Here is a 13,554-nt window from a genome sequence, read left to right as displayed (position 1 = left end):
CTGATGTGAAGTTTCCTCGAGGAGGGGTGAGTAAGTTTTGTGCCCCAGGCACCTCTCTTGCCCCAGACCCAGCCCTGCTCTTCTGTCTGAAGCAAGTAGAGCAATTAGAAAAAGAGAAACCAGGCGTGGAGAACAGTCAGAGATGATCCAGAGCGAGGGTTGCTGGGTTTTCTGGAACACTGATGGATGAACAGAAAGGAAGTATTTTGTAATGGAAGTGCATCTCCCTGCAGTGAGGGGGAACTGAATCTGTGTTACCCAGAAACCTCCTGGTTAGCATTTGCACTTCAAAGAAAAAGAGCCCTGAGGCACCCAGGAAAGACAGCAGGCTGTGCCTAAGTACAGAGGACCCAAGGTTTGTGCACCCAGTTGGCTTGCCTGCTGAGTGTGAAGCTCTCCGGGACCCAGGGCACTGTGGAAGACAGGAAGGGATCTGGAGTGAGGTGAGCAGGTCAGGGAGACAGCATATGCAGGGCAAGTCAGCTCTCACCCCATGGGCTGCTCAGAACCTTCCTGTCAAACAGCCTCGTAAAAACAGCCTGCCTTGGGCAGCAGGGTCACCCAATTGAATACTTTTATTAGGAATAACTTATATGATAGTCATTGTACAGTTGTTTTTTTGAAGCCGTTCATAGCTGGATCCCACACATCCAGGCAGGGACGTGTGGGCAGAGCAGTGACAGTGCCTAAACTCCTTGGCACTCGCCAGTCACTGTTCTAAGTTTTGATCACATATTTACTATGAAATCCTCTCCAAAACCTTCCGAGGTTGGGACTAGCATTCCCATTTTACAGGTAGAGAATGCTGAGGCCCAGAGCTTGAGTTCCTTGTCCAGATCCCTGGAGCAGAGTGGGTGGCGGGTCAGGGTGAGCCTAGCCGGGGTCTCTGTAGTGCACGCTGTAGGCTACCTTTGGGCCCTTTTGAAGCAGCTCTTGGGTTTGTTATGGGTGTTAAGATTTTTTCTTTTTTCTTTGTGCTTTACTTCATTTCTTAAGAAGCACATATTTGTAAAACCCATGGAGTAGTGACTTGGAAAGGAGCTGGACAGAGGCAGCAGTCCACCCACAGGTGGGGTGTGGAGACCGCCCGCTTCCTTCCTGTTCCATGATGCTGTGGCTCTGGGCTGTTGGCTGTCCTCAGTTGCGCTTGGGATTCCTGCCAGCCAGCAGCTGCTGGAGTTAGAGGATTCTGCTCTCCAAGAATTTGCAGCTTGTGTCTGATTACCGTACCGTCTGGCAAAAAAATACGTATGATGTTTTTACATTTTTAAAATCAAAATCCTGGTGTTTTTTTGTTGGTATGGTTGTTTGTTTCAACCTCTTAACTCTTGATTTTTTCTGTTGAGTGATTTTACGTCTCTTAGCTGTGCAGAATGACAATTAATGGGAAGGCTGTCTTCCCCATAGTGAGACCTTGGTAAGGGCAGACCTGACTGGTAGATTGTAGATTGGGTGTGCTTGTTTTTGTATTTCATTTTAGGAGCCTCACAGTCTACTCAGAGAAAAATAAAAGAAGGCAAAATGAGTCCTCCCCATTTCCATGCAAGCCAGAACAGTTGGTTGTGTGGGAGCCTCGTGGTGCCCAGCGGAGGACGGCCAGGACCAGCTCCAGCAGCTGGGGTGCAGTGCGGGGCGCAGGGCGTCCAGGTCCAGCTGGTGCAGGTGAGAGCTGGCCAGTCACACAGGCCAGCTGTAGGTGGGGTGGGAGGGTCACGCAGGTCTGAGCAGTGTGCGGCATGCCGCATCCCCTGCCCATCGCAGCACCCCCTGCCTGCCCCTCGCCCATCCTCCCCTGTAGACTGCCCCAAGTCCTGTCTCCTCACAGCCCAGATCCTCCCTTTTTCCCAGCCTGTCCTGCATCTGCTCAAGCTCTGAGTGTTGCTGGGACCGTGCATCCACTTCCTGACCCTGTCTGTGCACAGCCCTGCATCTAGCCCCAGAGTAGCCCGCCTCCCTGCCCGAGGCCCCCAGGGCTGTTTTGCAGCAGGATGAGATCTGTTTGAGGCCACCCTGCCCTTCTGCTGCAGGGCTGGGGCAAAGGGGCTCCGCAGGCCGTCTCAGCCACCCCATTTCTAGGGCGGCCTGCTTGTGGCGCACTAGCAGCCTTTCTATGCTGAAGGTGGTGGGGGTCTTTTCAGTGTTTTTCTATTTTCTTTCCTACGAAACAGAGCCCCTCCAGGGCAGGCCCAGGCCCCTCCCAGCCTGTCCGGGCCACAGATACCTGCAGCTGTGGCCAGTTTCCAGGAGGTCTTTGAGCACACCTGCTTCAGCAGCCCTGAGCACACCTGCATCTTCAGTCTCAGTTTGAGGGGCTGGAATGGGGAGGGAAGATGATTTGGAAGGATTTGGGGAGAGAAGAGATATACAAGCCGGGGCTGTCTGGGTTTGGCCCAGGTGTGTGCCCCTCTTCACCACTCCACTCTGTAGATTCCCTGTGGCAGGGGATGCGGTTGCAGGCCCCACGGAAGTGCGGAGGGTGGAGCTGACGCTGGCTCTGAGTTGGGAAACAGGCACGTTTGTGGGTTCAGAGTCCTGGGAGAGTCTCGCCAAGGAAACAGGACCAGGCCTGGGGCTCAGAGAGGCAAGAGGAGGGGCGGCCTGGGCAGAGGTGGGCTGGGAAGGGGGCAGGGAGGAGGCTGCGGGCAGCTGGGGGTGGCCCTGTGCTGGTTGGAAGCTAGCGGTGAGCGTCAGGTGGGGGCTGAAGCTTGTCTTAGAGAGGGGCAGGAGCACTGGTCCTTTGTTTCCAGCTTCTGAAGAGGTAAGAACTCCCCAGGAGCAGGGGCAGGGGAGGGGGAGGACCATCCAAGGAAACACTGCCTCAGCTGGCAGGGCAGAGGTACAGAGTCAGGACCAGAGGCTTGGCAATAGGGAGACGGTAGGGAAGCTGGTGCCACTGGCAGAACAGGAGCAAGTAGGGGGTATACTTTTAAGAGATGCCTGATTAAACCTGGGTTTGAGTTCTTTTTCTGTCCCTTACCAGCTAGCGTAGTCTTGGTTACTTAAGCACTCCGGGCCTCAGTTTTGTCATCTATGAAATGGGAACAGTAGTGCAGAGCTTGACACACAGGAGCTTCTCAAACAGAAGGAATGAGAGGTGCAGAGCAGCAGCACCAGGAGCTCCACTTCGGGGTGTGAATGGCCATGGGCGGACATGCAGGTGCAGGACAAGCGAAGTGTGGGACAGATGAAGTTTCTAGCCTGGACTGTGAGGGGCCTGGCAGCCTCCCCTTTCCGGAGCCCCTCTACCTGCCCTGGTCCTTCCAGCTGGCCCGTAGGCAAGCTGGGGCATGCAGGGAAGGCCCTCTGTGGGGCCCGAGGATTTGCTGGAGAGCACTGTGGGTACACAAGGTTGGTGGGGGTACAGGGCGTGCCAGGGCACCTGCAAGGAGTTGAGGAGCGTGCCTTAGGAGGGAAATCAGTATTTGGGCTGACTGAGGGGAGGAGCTGGACAGCAGAAGGTTCCAGGCCCAGCAAAAGCTGCTGGGATCAAGGTGACAGAATGAGAACCAGGTGGGAACAGGTAGTACCCAGCCCCCATAAACAATTCCTGCTGGGTCCTCGGGCCTCCCTTGGAATACAGGGGGTGGGCTGGTTCTGCCACGCATTGCAGCTGGAGGAGACTTCTCAGGTGAGACGAGGACCGTTGCTGCACTCTCACAGACATGTGACAGGCCTTTCTGTGTTGCCTTCCCAGGATGACCCCTCCGGCGAAGGTGTCCTGCCCTCGGCCCGCGGCCCAGCCGCCTTCCTCCCCTTCCTCACTGTGGACCTGCCCGTCTACGTCCTCCAGGTCTGGATGCCTTACTGCCGTTTGTTTTTCTTATTGAGACTCGCAGAGCCTTCGACTTCCAGAAGGCTGGCTTCACAGCTGCAGGCTGGTCACTGAGGCCGCGTGGCTTGGGAGGCTCAGTGGGTTGGTTGGTTGCCAGGATGTCTTGCTGCCTTCTGGAGAAGGTGGGTGAGTGGAGCTCAGATCTGCAGGACGCTGCAGCTCCTGCTGGTAGGCAAAGCAGGAGAAGTTAATATGCTCTTGAAAGTGTTGTGCTTATGAATTCCAGTTAATTCTCTGGGAAGAGGGCTGGCCAGTGCCCAGCCTGTGGGAGAATAGACTCGGATGAATTCAGTAGTTTGCTTACGTGGTTAAGCTAAGGATGGGTGGCAGTGAATGATTCAGAGTTTGATATGAAATAGCGAAAGCGTATAGCTTATCACATTTCTAACAGTTTGCCTTATGTGTTTATATATTTACAATAAGCCATGCAAATTGTGCTTTAGTTTTTTTGCATTCAAATTGGGCTATTCAGCATTTCCCTCACAATCAAAACCAAACTTGGACAGAAGCACTGGTGGGAGCAGAGGGCCGGGCACCCAGGCTGCAGAGGGGTGAGCTGGAGGGCAGTTTGGCAGCATGGATCAGAGAACTTCAGAAGTGTCTGCTCCATCCTGCCTGGCAGCCCCCTCCTGGGACTGCTCCTGAAAAAATAAGGTAGTGACATAATCACCGTAGCCCGGAGTCAAATGGTGCAACAGCAGGAACACTTCTTCTAGCAGGAGGAGACAGGCTAGATGGGGCCTCCATAGCCCTGGGCCACATCCTGGTCAGCTGTGAGGGCACAGGCGGACACCTAATACCTGGGAGAGTGCTCACCGTGTGAGAAGTGCGGAGAAAGGGTTGCAGAAGTAAAGATGATTTTGTTTCTGTAAAAAGGCATATGGGTGTATGAACATGTGAGGGTATACATCAGTGTGCAGACAGAACAATCTTGAGAAATTTACAGTACAGTATTGAGTTCATTTTTCCATCAAAGAACATGTGTTTAGAATAAGGGGAGCCTGTAGTTTTGAGTAAGAGAAGTCAGGTATCTCACCACAGGCCTGGTCAGTGTCCTGCTGTGTGGAGCCACAGGATCCCTCTGCCTCCCCTCCCTCCTCCCTCTTCATGACAATGCTTGGTTTTGCAGGAGGTGCTCCCCTCATCTGGAGGCCCTGCTGGACCGGAGGCCACCCAGTTCCCAGGAAGCACTATCAACCTGCAGGATCTGCAGTGACGGCAGCCTCGGCCTGGGCAGGCCCAAGGCCACGGTCTAGGACACACCTTCCCTGAGACTCATGACATGAGCCTGGGGAGACCTCATTTGGTTTCCATTCAGAAGACCAGCGTAGCCCTTTTGAGACTTTTGGGTACATTTATCAAAAATGTTTTCCTTTTGTTTTACCAGGAATGAGTTCAGGCTATACTCTTTGAAACTGCCTTTGTGAGCAAAGTGCTTTGGCAAGGCAAGGGTCTCCCTCAGCAGGGCTAGGTGCACTACAGCCCCTTTCCCCGTGTCCCGTTGGATCTGAGCTGTGTAGCACTTGTTGCATTACAAAGAAAAAGACTTCTGCAGGAAATAGGGTAGAGAACAGGCTGTCTAGTCAGATGCAACTTGATCTGTGGCAAAACCAAGTGTGGTCTTTCAGCTTCAGTGTGTTAGCATCCCAGCACCTGGGATGGGGTTTGTGGGCAAGTTGATTTTGCCACACTGTAGGGCCCAGGTGGTCCCATTACCACCGTGAAGCCAAATTCTAGCCCAAGTCTGGTAGAGCAGTCGGGCAGCTAGTTTTCGGGGGAGAATGATGTGGTGGGACAGAGGACCTCAGTGGCCTATTACGGAGCCCTCTTCCCAGACTAAATTCATAGCCGAGAGCTCGGGGGGATGGTAGAGTTAAAATTTAAAATAATTTTCTAAATTCTGTATTTGGATATTAGTGTTTAAGTGGTAATTTGGCAACAGTTTATAAAGTGATGTTCTGAATACCATAAATTATGTGTAGGACTGTGATGGCGCATGTATGTTTTATTATTGAGGTTGATGTGCACATAATACGTCAGTGTATATTTTTACCGAGTGAGGTCTGTCTTGTAAAAGGAGACAAGGTGATCACCTTGCCCATGTTTATTTGTAAGTCTGTCAACTTAGCAATGACACAGGGTCACTCCTAAATGACTTTTTTTTTTTGCCTTGTGCCTTTTGAAGTATGTGTTCATTCAGAGGCTGTTTTGATTCTCAGACTGAATCATTCAAACTCTGCCCTGTGTTTGTTTCTTGAATTTGGGGGTGACACCAAGTTTGAGTGAGTCCTCCCTCTGTCTTGTCCCACTCTGAGGTGCTGTCCCCAGGTGCTGTTCCACGTGGAAGAATCCACACCTCGTCGGCAAATGGGTCTTCTCCACAGACCGGCGCTCTGTCACCAACTAAAGGCGAGGGGAGAACTTGCCCACCTGGCAGGCTCTTTAGCCCCAAGGTGGCCCGGAGTCCTCCTCCCTCCATGGGAGCCTTTTGGCCACCATGGCGGGTGGAGCCGCACCCACCCCATCTCCATCGGGGAGGAGGGTCTTCCCCCAGGAATGCCCTCTCGGCCTCTATTTTTCTCCCATGTGCCTCCCTGGGAACGTCACCGTGAAGTGACTGGGACTGGCACCCAGTGTTCTGGGCACCAAGGTTCCCTGCCGGTGATGGGCCTAACTCCTAGTGCAAATGAATGAAAGTTTTCTTATAGTCATGCACCGAAGGTTTTTCACCTTGGCTTAATTCAAGTAGCTACATATATGGCATTCAGCCCATTGTTTCTCCTTTAGTTGGTAGTGCTGGCCCTGCCATATACCTAGCTGCCTGCTTGTATTTCTTTGGTCTTTGCACAGAGGCTGATCTCACACTACACTCAGCGTGGAATTAGCTTTTGTCTCGCAGAGCAGCTGTTTTAGATGGGAACCAAGGTGTCATGCTCTTGCCCTCAAGCATCTGCTTAGGGTTAAATGATGAACCGGCGGGGTGCTGAGATTTGGCAATGGTGGCTGCATCCTTAAGCAGGCCTTCAAGACTCCAGAGAGACATGAATTTATTCAGGTGAGGAAGGGAGCACACAGGAGACAGAGAGGACTCAGTTGGGCCACTCGAGACCCAGCCCAGTCTCTGCTTCCTCTGCCAACATCTTTGCTAAGCCTTCAGCCAGAACAGCTATGGTCTGCGAAGATTAAGTAAAGAAAAATAGCAGCTCCTCCTCCTCCTTGTCCATCAGTGTGTGCTCAGACTGTTGTTTGATCCTGTGGGCTGGGGGTCGTGAGCGGCATACCAGTGTCCTGCCTCTCTGCAGGGGAAACAAGCCCAGTGAGCCTTGCTGCCTAGTGAGCCGTATGCCCATATACCCCTGCCCCTGGTGCAGGGAGAGGCCCAGCAGCTCCAGTCAGCTCCAGGCCACTCTGGTCAGCCCTGCAGGCTGAGGGCTGGAGTTAACTCTGAAATAACTGGGGGTGTGAGTCTGCCTGGCATTTATCAAGCCTGGTCTCTGGAGCACCACCTATTAGATGTGGGGGCAGAGGGACCTGCTTCCTGTTGCCAGGGTCAGAAGGCAGGAAGGGTGGGGGCCTTGGGACACAGCAGTAGAGGGACCCCAGTGACGGGCAGTGAGCAGGGCTTGGGGTCTGGCCGGAGTGTGGGTAGGGTGGTGGCACCCTGCTCCTGAGCAGAGTGTACCTGGCTGGGGTGGGTGGGCATGGCTGAACCAGGCTCAGCCTGGCATGGGCCATGGGCTGGCAGCCTGGGGAAGAGCCCCCTGCAGGAAGCAGGTCCTGGGAGAGGCCTTGCTCCAAAGGCAGCCTGTCTCCCTCAGAGCCTCATTGAATGCCTTCAGAGTGGTAGCATCAGGGGCTTGGGCTGCAGGACCTCAGCTGCCATGCTGTCTTGGGACCCCCTCCAGCAGAGACCCCCCAAGGCGACCCTGCCTACCTTCTTCTTGATCTCAGCCTGGGCACGCGCCCGGGCCCGCCGTAGATGCTCCTCCTGTAGGATCTTTTGCATCTGGAGCTTCTCTTCTCGAAGTCTGGGTGGCAAGAAATGACATTGAAAACTGGGGGGACCTGGAAGGTGTTGTGTAATCTCCACACGGAGTCCCCAGGCCAGGCCGTGTCCTCCCTCAAGAAAACTCCCAGCTCCTCTTCACCTCTTTTGCCAGGTCAAGGCCTCAATACCTATCCACAGCCAAAGCACCGCTGCTTTTGGCCAAGGTGGCCTAGGCCCAGAGGAGGACAACCAGGGCCCTGCTGCTCCGAGGCCCTGGCTCTGGCCTCCTGCAAGGGCTGAATCTAAGGTTCATCCAGCAGACCCCTCCCAGAGGCACATTTCTCTGAATCTACACCCATGGCCTGATCTGTGCACCTGTGGCCTCCCTTGCCACCATGAAGGCCAGCATCCCCCTGGGGCGAGAGTCCTGTCTCCTTCCTATATATACTCTCAGTCATGAAAGCCTGGTCTAGTGCCCACTCTGAGCAGGGTACCAGGGACCCAGAGGAGAAGCCCCTGTGCTTGGGGGGAACGGATGGATGTTTGCAGATTGCGCTGTCTCAGAGCCCTGCACGGGGTGGATGAACCGGGCTGCCCACAGGCCAGGGAAGCCACAACCCCCATCTACCTTGGGTTCAGGCTGGTGTCCCGACAGATAGCAAGCTGCTGCCCATCTGCCCCCCTCCACTCCCCTCTGAGCTGAAACTCCCAAGGCTCTCTGAGCCTCTGCACTTTGTCTTCCGCTCCAGCAACACTGCTGTAGCCATGCCTTCTCTCCTGGGTGCTGGCAGCTGCCCTTGCCCTCAGCCTCCAGCCCCTCCAGTCCAGCCCCAGAGGGAAGAATCTAACCACACCCTACCTGGCCATGTTTGCCCCACTGCTTAAAGCCCTCCACTGCTGTTCCATGTATTTGAGGCTGACCGTGCTAGCCACACTCTAAGCTCCAGCTCTTCTATCTTCTAGACCCTGTCCCTCCCTGAGCCTCCTGGCCACATCGAGTCACTGTCGTTTGCTCTAGGAAGCTTTCCATAACCACCCCCCACTTGACTGTGATGCCCCTCTAGATCCCCCCAAGACGTGGGCTTTTGTCTCTCATAGCACAGAGCAGGAGGGGTCTGTCTCCTGGGAGTGCTTTGAGGGTGGGGCCTGTATGTGCCCTCTGCCCTCAGGGCCAGCCAGGACACAGCAGCTGGCAGGGAGAGCCTAGAGCTCACCTGATGCGCCGCTCCTTCTCCTTTGCCCTCTCGGCCTGCTCGATCTTGACCTGGGGCACGTGCTCCAGGTTCTCTAGCAGCTCATCCAGCTGGTGCTCAATGATGGTCAACATCTGCACGGTGCCCAGGTTGGCCTCCTGCTGGGTGCCGGTGCAGTGCCGGTACACATCCAGCACCTTGCAGTTCAGGCTCTCTAGCAGCTTATCCTGTGGAGGAGGTGGCTTCCAGCAGGGTGCTGGCAGGCGGAAACCCACCCCCATGCCAGTGCCTTCAGCGGTGGCCTGCTGACCTCCCAGGGTGGGGGCCACCGCTTGGCACACAGTGGGAGCTCTGAGAACATGGGCTAAAACAGAACTTGGGGAACTGGCTTTTCTTGGCCAGAGCAGCCTATCCCCCGGGCCCCCTGGAGTCAGCCAGATCCCTGGTTCCAGCCCCTCTCCCAGCTGCCTCTGGTGAGCCAACGGGGCCCAGTCCCCTCCTCCAGGGAACCCTGCACCCTGGGCACCCCACAGGGCTATGTCTTCTCTGAGACTGTTCTGACACTTAGAAAACAGATAACAGCCCCTCCATGTGGGCTATATGAGGAGAGAGGAGCAGCAGGCAGGCAGCTCAGCCCAGCCTGGGCACAGCCAGTGCCCATGGATTCTGGCTGTATCGGGAGCGCTGTCTTGCTCATGGCTGCGTCCCACACCCTTGGCCCTGTGCCTGGCACACAGCAGGCACTTGACAGTAGGAAGCCATCCCATGCCCGGGGTGGCCCCAGGCTGTCAGGTTGGGAGTGGGCTGAGCCTTTGTCTGGGTCCTGGCTTCTGCTGCTCAGAACACCACTGGCTTTCTCTTCTCTCCCAATTCTCTCACCCTCTCAGCCTGGCTTGAGGACACGCCTCTTCCCCCCCTTCAGGATCACCTTGCCAGACACAATATATGTGTTTAAGAAGCAGACACATTTGTTGAATAAAAGAATGAAGCAATGGATGAGGCGTGGGGGCAACCAAGCTGGCTGGCACAGGCATCAATACATGTGGTGGCTCCTGGAGGGAGGCAGGGCAAGGGCAGCTGCAGGGCACTCACCCGGGCCTTGTCCTCCATCTTCCCAAGGGCTGTCAGGGCTCCTCCAGTGGGTGCCCAAGGGTCCCTCCTTACCCTGGGCCTCTGGTCACCTTGATCCCCAGCCTACCTGCTGATCGCCCTTGTACTCGCCGAAGTGGAAGACTCGGGCTTTGAGCTCCAGCTCAGCCGCTGTGTCCTCCTCCTTGGTGATGGACATCATCATTGTGGTGACCCACTGCTTCAGCTGGTTGACCTCCCTGTCCCTGGAAGAGGGGAAAACCGGCAGGGCATCAGTCACTCAGCACAGCCCTGGGCACATCGCTTCTCTGAGCCTGTCTGTACAGTGCTTTGCCCCTACCAGCTGTCCTGAGGGCTGAAGGATCATGGGTGCCAAGTCTCTGCATGCCCAGGGGGTCAGAAATGCTGGTAGAATGTAGGGGAAAATGTAAAATATTTAACAATCAACATTAAAGAAAATAAACAGCTTCATTGAGGCATAATTCACAGACAATAAAATTAGCATAACCATCATAAAATATACAAGTCAGTAATTTTTTATATATTCAAGGAGTTTACACAACCATGACCATAATCTAATTTTAGAACATTTTCATCACCCTGTGTCCATTAACAGTCACTCCTCATTGTCCCCTCTATCCTTTGGTCTTAAGCCACCATGAATCTACTTTGTGTCTACCCTGAACACTTCATAAAAATGGAGTCACACAACATGTTTTCTTTTGTGACTCGCTGCTTTCACCCAGCATATTTTCAAGGTCCCTCCATGTTGCAGCATGTGTCAGCACTTCATTTCTTTTTATAGCTGAGTAATCTTCCATTGCATACGTAGGCCACACTTTGTTGATCCATTCATCCATTGATGGGCATTTGGGTTGTTTCCACCTTTTGGCTCTTGGGAATATTGCTGCTGTGAACATTCATGTGCAGGTTTTTGTGAGGACATGTTTTCAGTTCTCTCGAATATATATCTAGGAGCAGAATTTCAACATTCACCTTTCTTTTTTCCTTTTTTTTTTTTTTTTTTTTTTTTGAGACGGAGTCTTGCTCAGTCGCCCAGGCTGGATGGAGTGCAGTGGCACAATCTCGGCTCACTGCAAGCTCCGCCTCCCGGGTTCACACCATTCTCCTGCCTCAGCCTCCTGAGTAGCTGGAACTATGGGCACCCGCCACCACGCCCGGCTAATTTTTGTATTTTCAGTAGAGACGGGGTTTCACTGTGTTAGCCAGGATGGTCTCGATCTCCTGACCTTGTGATCCTCCCGCCTCAGCCTCCCAAAATGCTGGGATTACAGGTGTGAGCCACTGCACCCAGCCTCAACATTCACCTTTCAAGTGAAATAAGAAACAGATGCACAAGGGACATACTGCTCAGAGTTGGTCCTCAGACATCCTGGGCATCACCTGCAAGTGTGTCAGAAATGCAGAGTCTTAGGCCTTGACCCATGCCTATTGAATCAGAAACTTCATTTTAAGATCCCTGGGGGATTCAAGTGCACATAAAGTCTGAGAAGCACTTCAGTATAGGGAAAGTGATCTGTTTTCTTCAACAAATGGATGGCAAGGGGGAAAACAGAAAGGAAACCTATAGATTGATTTTATTGATAGAAGATTTTATAGATTGATTGATTGATTTTATAGATAGAAGTATTTAACGATACAACCAGAGGAATAGCATCAGCAAGATGGTGGAATAGGGGGTCCTCAGCTCTTGTCCTTCCACAGAAACACTAATTTGACAACCATCCATGGATGAAAATGTCTTTGTCAGAGCTCCAGAATTCAAGGGAGAGGTTATAGCACCCAGTGGTGCATAAAAACAGAGAAAAGCCATAGAGAGTGAGAGAATAGTTTCATTCTGCCTATGTCACCTCTCCCCCAGGCCATGGCAGTGCTGAAAGAGATCTCATTGGCCTGCAGTTTCTCCTGTTGGGGGAAGGAGAAAGCAAGGTGGAACCCCCAGGTTTCCATTCATTTTGGGGTATTTCCCAAGAGGCCCATTTCTCTCTCATCTCTGCTGGAGCCCTGGTGTAACTGTCATGGATGGATCACCTTGAGGGCAGCTAGGAACAAATAAAAGGCACAGGGGCTGATAGCACCCAGTGTGCAGACCTCACCTGTCTGTAGGCCCTGTGCAGACCTCACCTGTCTGTAGACCCACCACAGCAGGCCCCACCCACCTTGGACCCTGGCAGTAGGCCCTGCCCACAGACCCCACCAGCCAACACATGGAGAATCTCTGGCTGAGCTCTCTGGCTTTCTCCTTTGGCTTTCCTTGCTGAAGCCAGTCCCTAAAGACTGAAAGAAGCAAGTCCTTCTTCAAATGTGCAGATAGCAATGCAAGGCCACAAGGATCATGAAAAATCAGGGAAACATGACACCACAAAAGGAACCTGATAAGCCTCCAGTTATTGACCCTAAAGAAATAAAGATCTACAATCTGCCTGAAAAAGAATTCAAAATAATTGTCTTATAGACTCCCAGTGAACTGTAAGACAACACAGATAGGCAACTAAACAAAATCAGGAAAACAATATAAGGTCAACAAAGAAATAGAAACCATAAAAAAAAAACCCAGAAATTATTGAGCTAAGAATGCAATGACTGAATCAAAAATTTCAATAGAGAGCTGTAACAGCAGACTAGATCAAGCAGAAGAAAGAATCAGTGAACTCAGAGATAGGTCACATGAAATTAGCCAGCTAGAGGAGCAAAAGGGCAAAAAAATGAAAAAGAGAAAAAAGCTTATGGGGCTTACAGACATCATCAACTGAAACAGTATATGCATTATAAGAGTTCAAGGAAAAGGAGAGAAAGGGCAAAGTATTTTTTATTTTTATTTTTATTGATACATAAGGTACATATTTTTGGAGTACCTGTGGTAATACATTCATATAATTTATAAGATCAAATCAGTGTAATTGGGATGTCCATCACTTTAAATATTTGTCTTTATACTAGAAACATTCAAATTATTCTCTTCTAGCTGTTTTAAAGTATACAATAGATTACTTTAGACTACAGTCATGCCACTAATGTATCAAACACTAAATCTTATTTCTTCTATCCAACTTTATATTTGTACCTAATAATCAAGAGAACTTACTTAAAGAAATAATGGCTGAAATTTTCCCATGTCTGGAGAGGAAAATAGATATCCAGATTCATGAAGTCTAAAGATTCCCAAATAAGTAGAAGCTAAGAGATCTACTTTGGGACATATTATAATGAAATTATCTAGAGTCAAAGATAAAAAGATTTTGATAGCAAGAGAAAAGTGACTTATCATGTACAACAACTGCTCTAAGACGATCAGTATATTTCTCACCAGAAATCTTGCAGATCAGGAGAAAACGGGTTGATATATTTAAAGTACTGAAAGAAAAAAATGGCTAAAAAGAATACTATACGCAGGAAAACTATCCTTTAAAAATGAAGAGGAGATAAAGACT

General features: G+C 51.8%; 2 protein-coding genes and 1 long non-coding RNA gene across 10 annotated transcripts in view; 2 read left to right on the top strand and 1 right to left on the bottom strand.

The window, feature by feature from the left end:
• The window catches only part of ZXDC (ZXD family zinc finger C), a 38,368-nt gene extending 32,546 nt beyond the window's left edge, over positions 1–5,822 (top strand). For 2 of the 3 annotated variants that reach the window (XM_034957283.3, XM_008968184.4), the window contains 3 exons: positions 1,481–1,662; positions 3,695–3,790; positions 4,962–5,822. In XM_034957283.3, the coding sequence (XP_034813174.1) occupies positions 1,481–1,662; positions 3,695–3,790; positions 4,962–5,048 (365 nt within the window). In that variant the 3' untranslated portion in view covers positions 5,049–5,822. Of the gene's footprint in view, positions 1–1,480; positions 1,663–3,694; positions 3,791–4,961 lie in introns of those variants that run through there. The other variant, XM_063602555.1, reaches the window with a different exon arrangement.
• Positions 5,823–6,063: 241 nt separating this feature from the next.
• CFAP100 (cilia and flagella associated protein 100) overlaps positions 6,064–13,554 on the bottom strand; it is a 41,419-nt gene continuing 33,928 nt past the window's right edge. For all 6 annotated transcript variants that reach the window (XM_057301886.2, XM_055110382.2, XM_008968182.4 and 3 more), the window contains 4 exons: positions 10,212–10,347; positions 9,035–9,240; positions 7,767–7,860; positions 6,064–7,128 (listed from right to left, as the gene is read on the bottom strand). In XM_057301886.2, coding sequence (XP_057157869.1) covers positions 7,015–7,128; positions 7,767–7,860; positions 9,035–9,240; positions 10,212–10,347 — 550 coding nt within the window. In that variant the 3' untranslated portion in view covers positions 6,064–7,014. The remainder of the gene's footprint in view (positions 7,129–7,766; positions 7,861–9,034; positions 9,241–10,211; positions 10,348–13,554) is intronic.
• On the top strand, positions 9,300–10,219 carry LOC103785498 (uncharacterized). Its single transcript, XR_004670703.4, has one exon. It is a non-coding gene; the product is annotated as an uncharacterized LOC103785498 (long non-coding RNA).

The sequence above is a fragment of the Pan paniscus genome, chromosome 2 (genome assembly GCF_029289425.2).
Source record: "Pan paniscus chromosome 2, NHGRI_mPanPan1-v2.0_pri, whole genome shotgun sequence".
Classification (NCBI taxonomy): domain Eukaryota; kingdom Metazoa; phylum Chordata; class Mammalia; order Primates; family Hominidae; genus Pan; species Pan paniscus.
The sequence above is the reverse complement of the archived record's forward strand: the minus strand, read 5'-3'. Positions and strand labels throughout refer to the sequence as shown.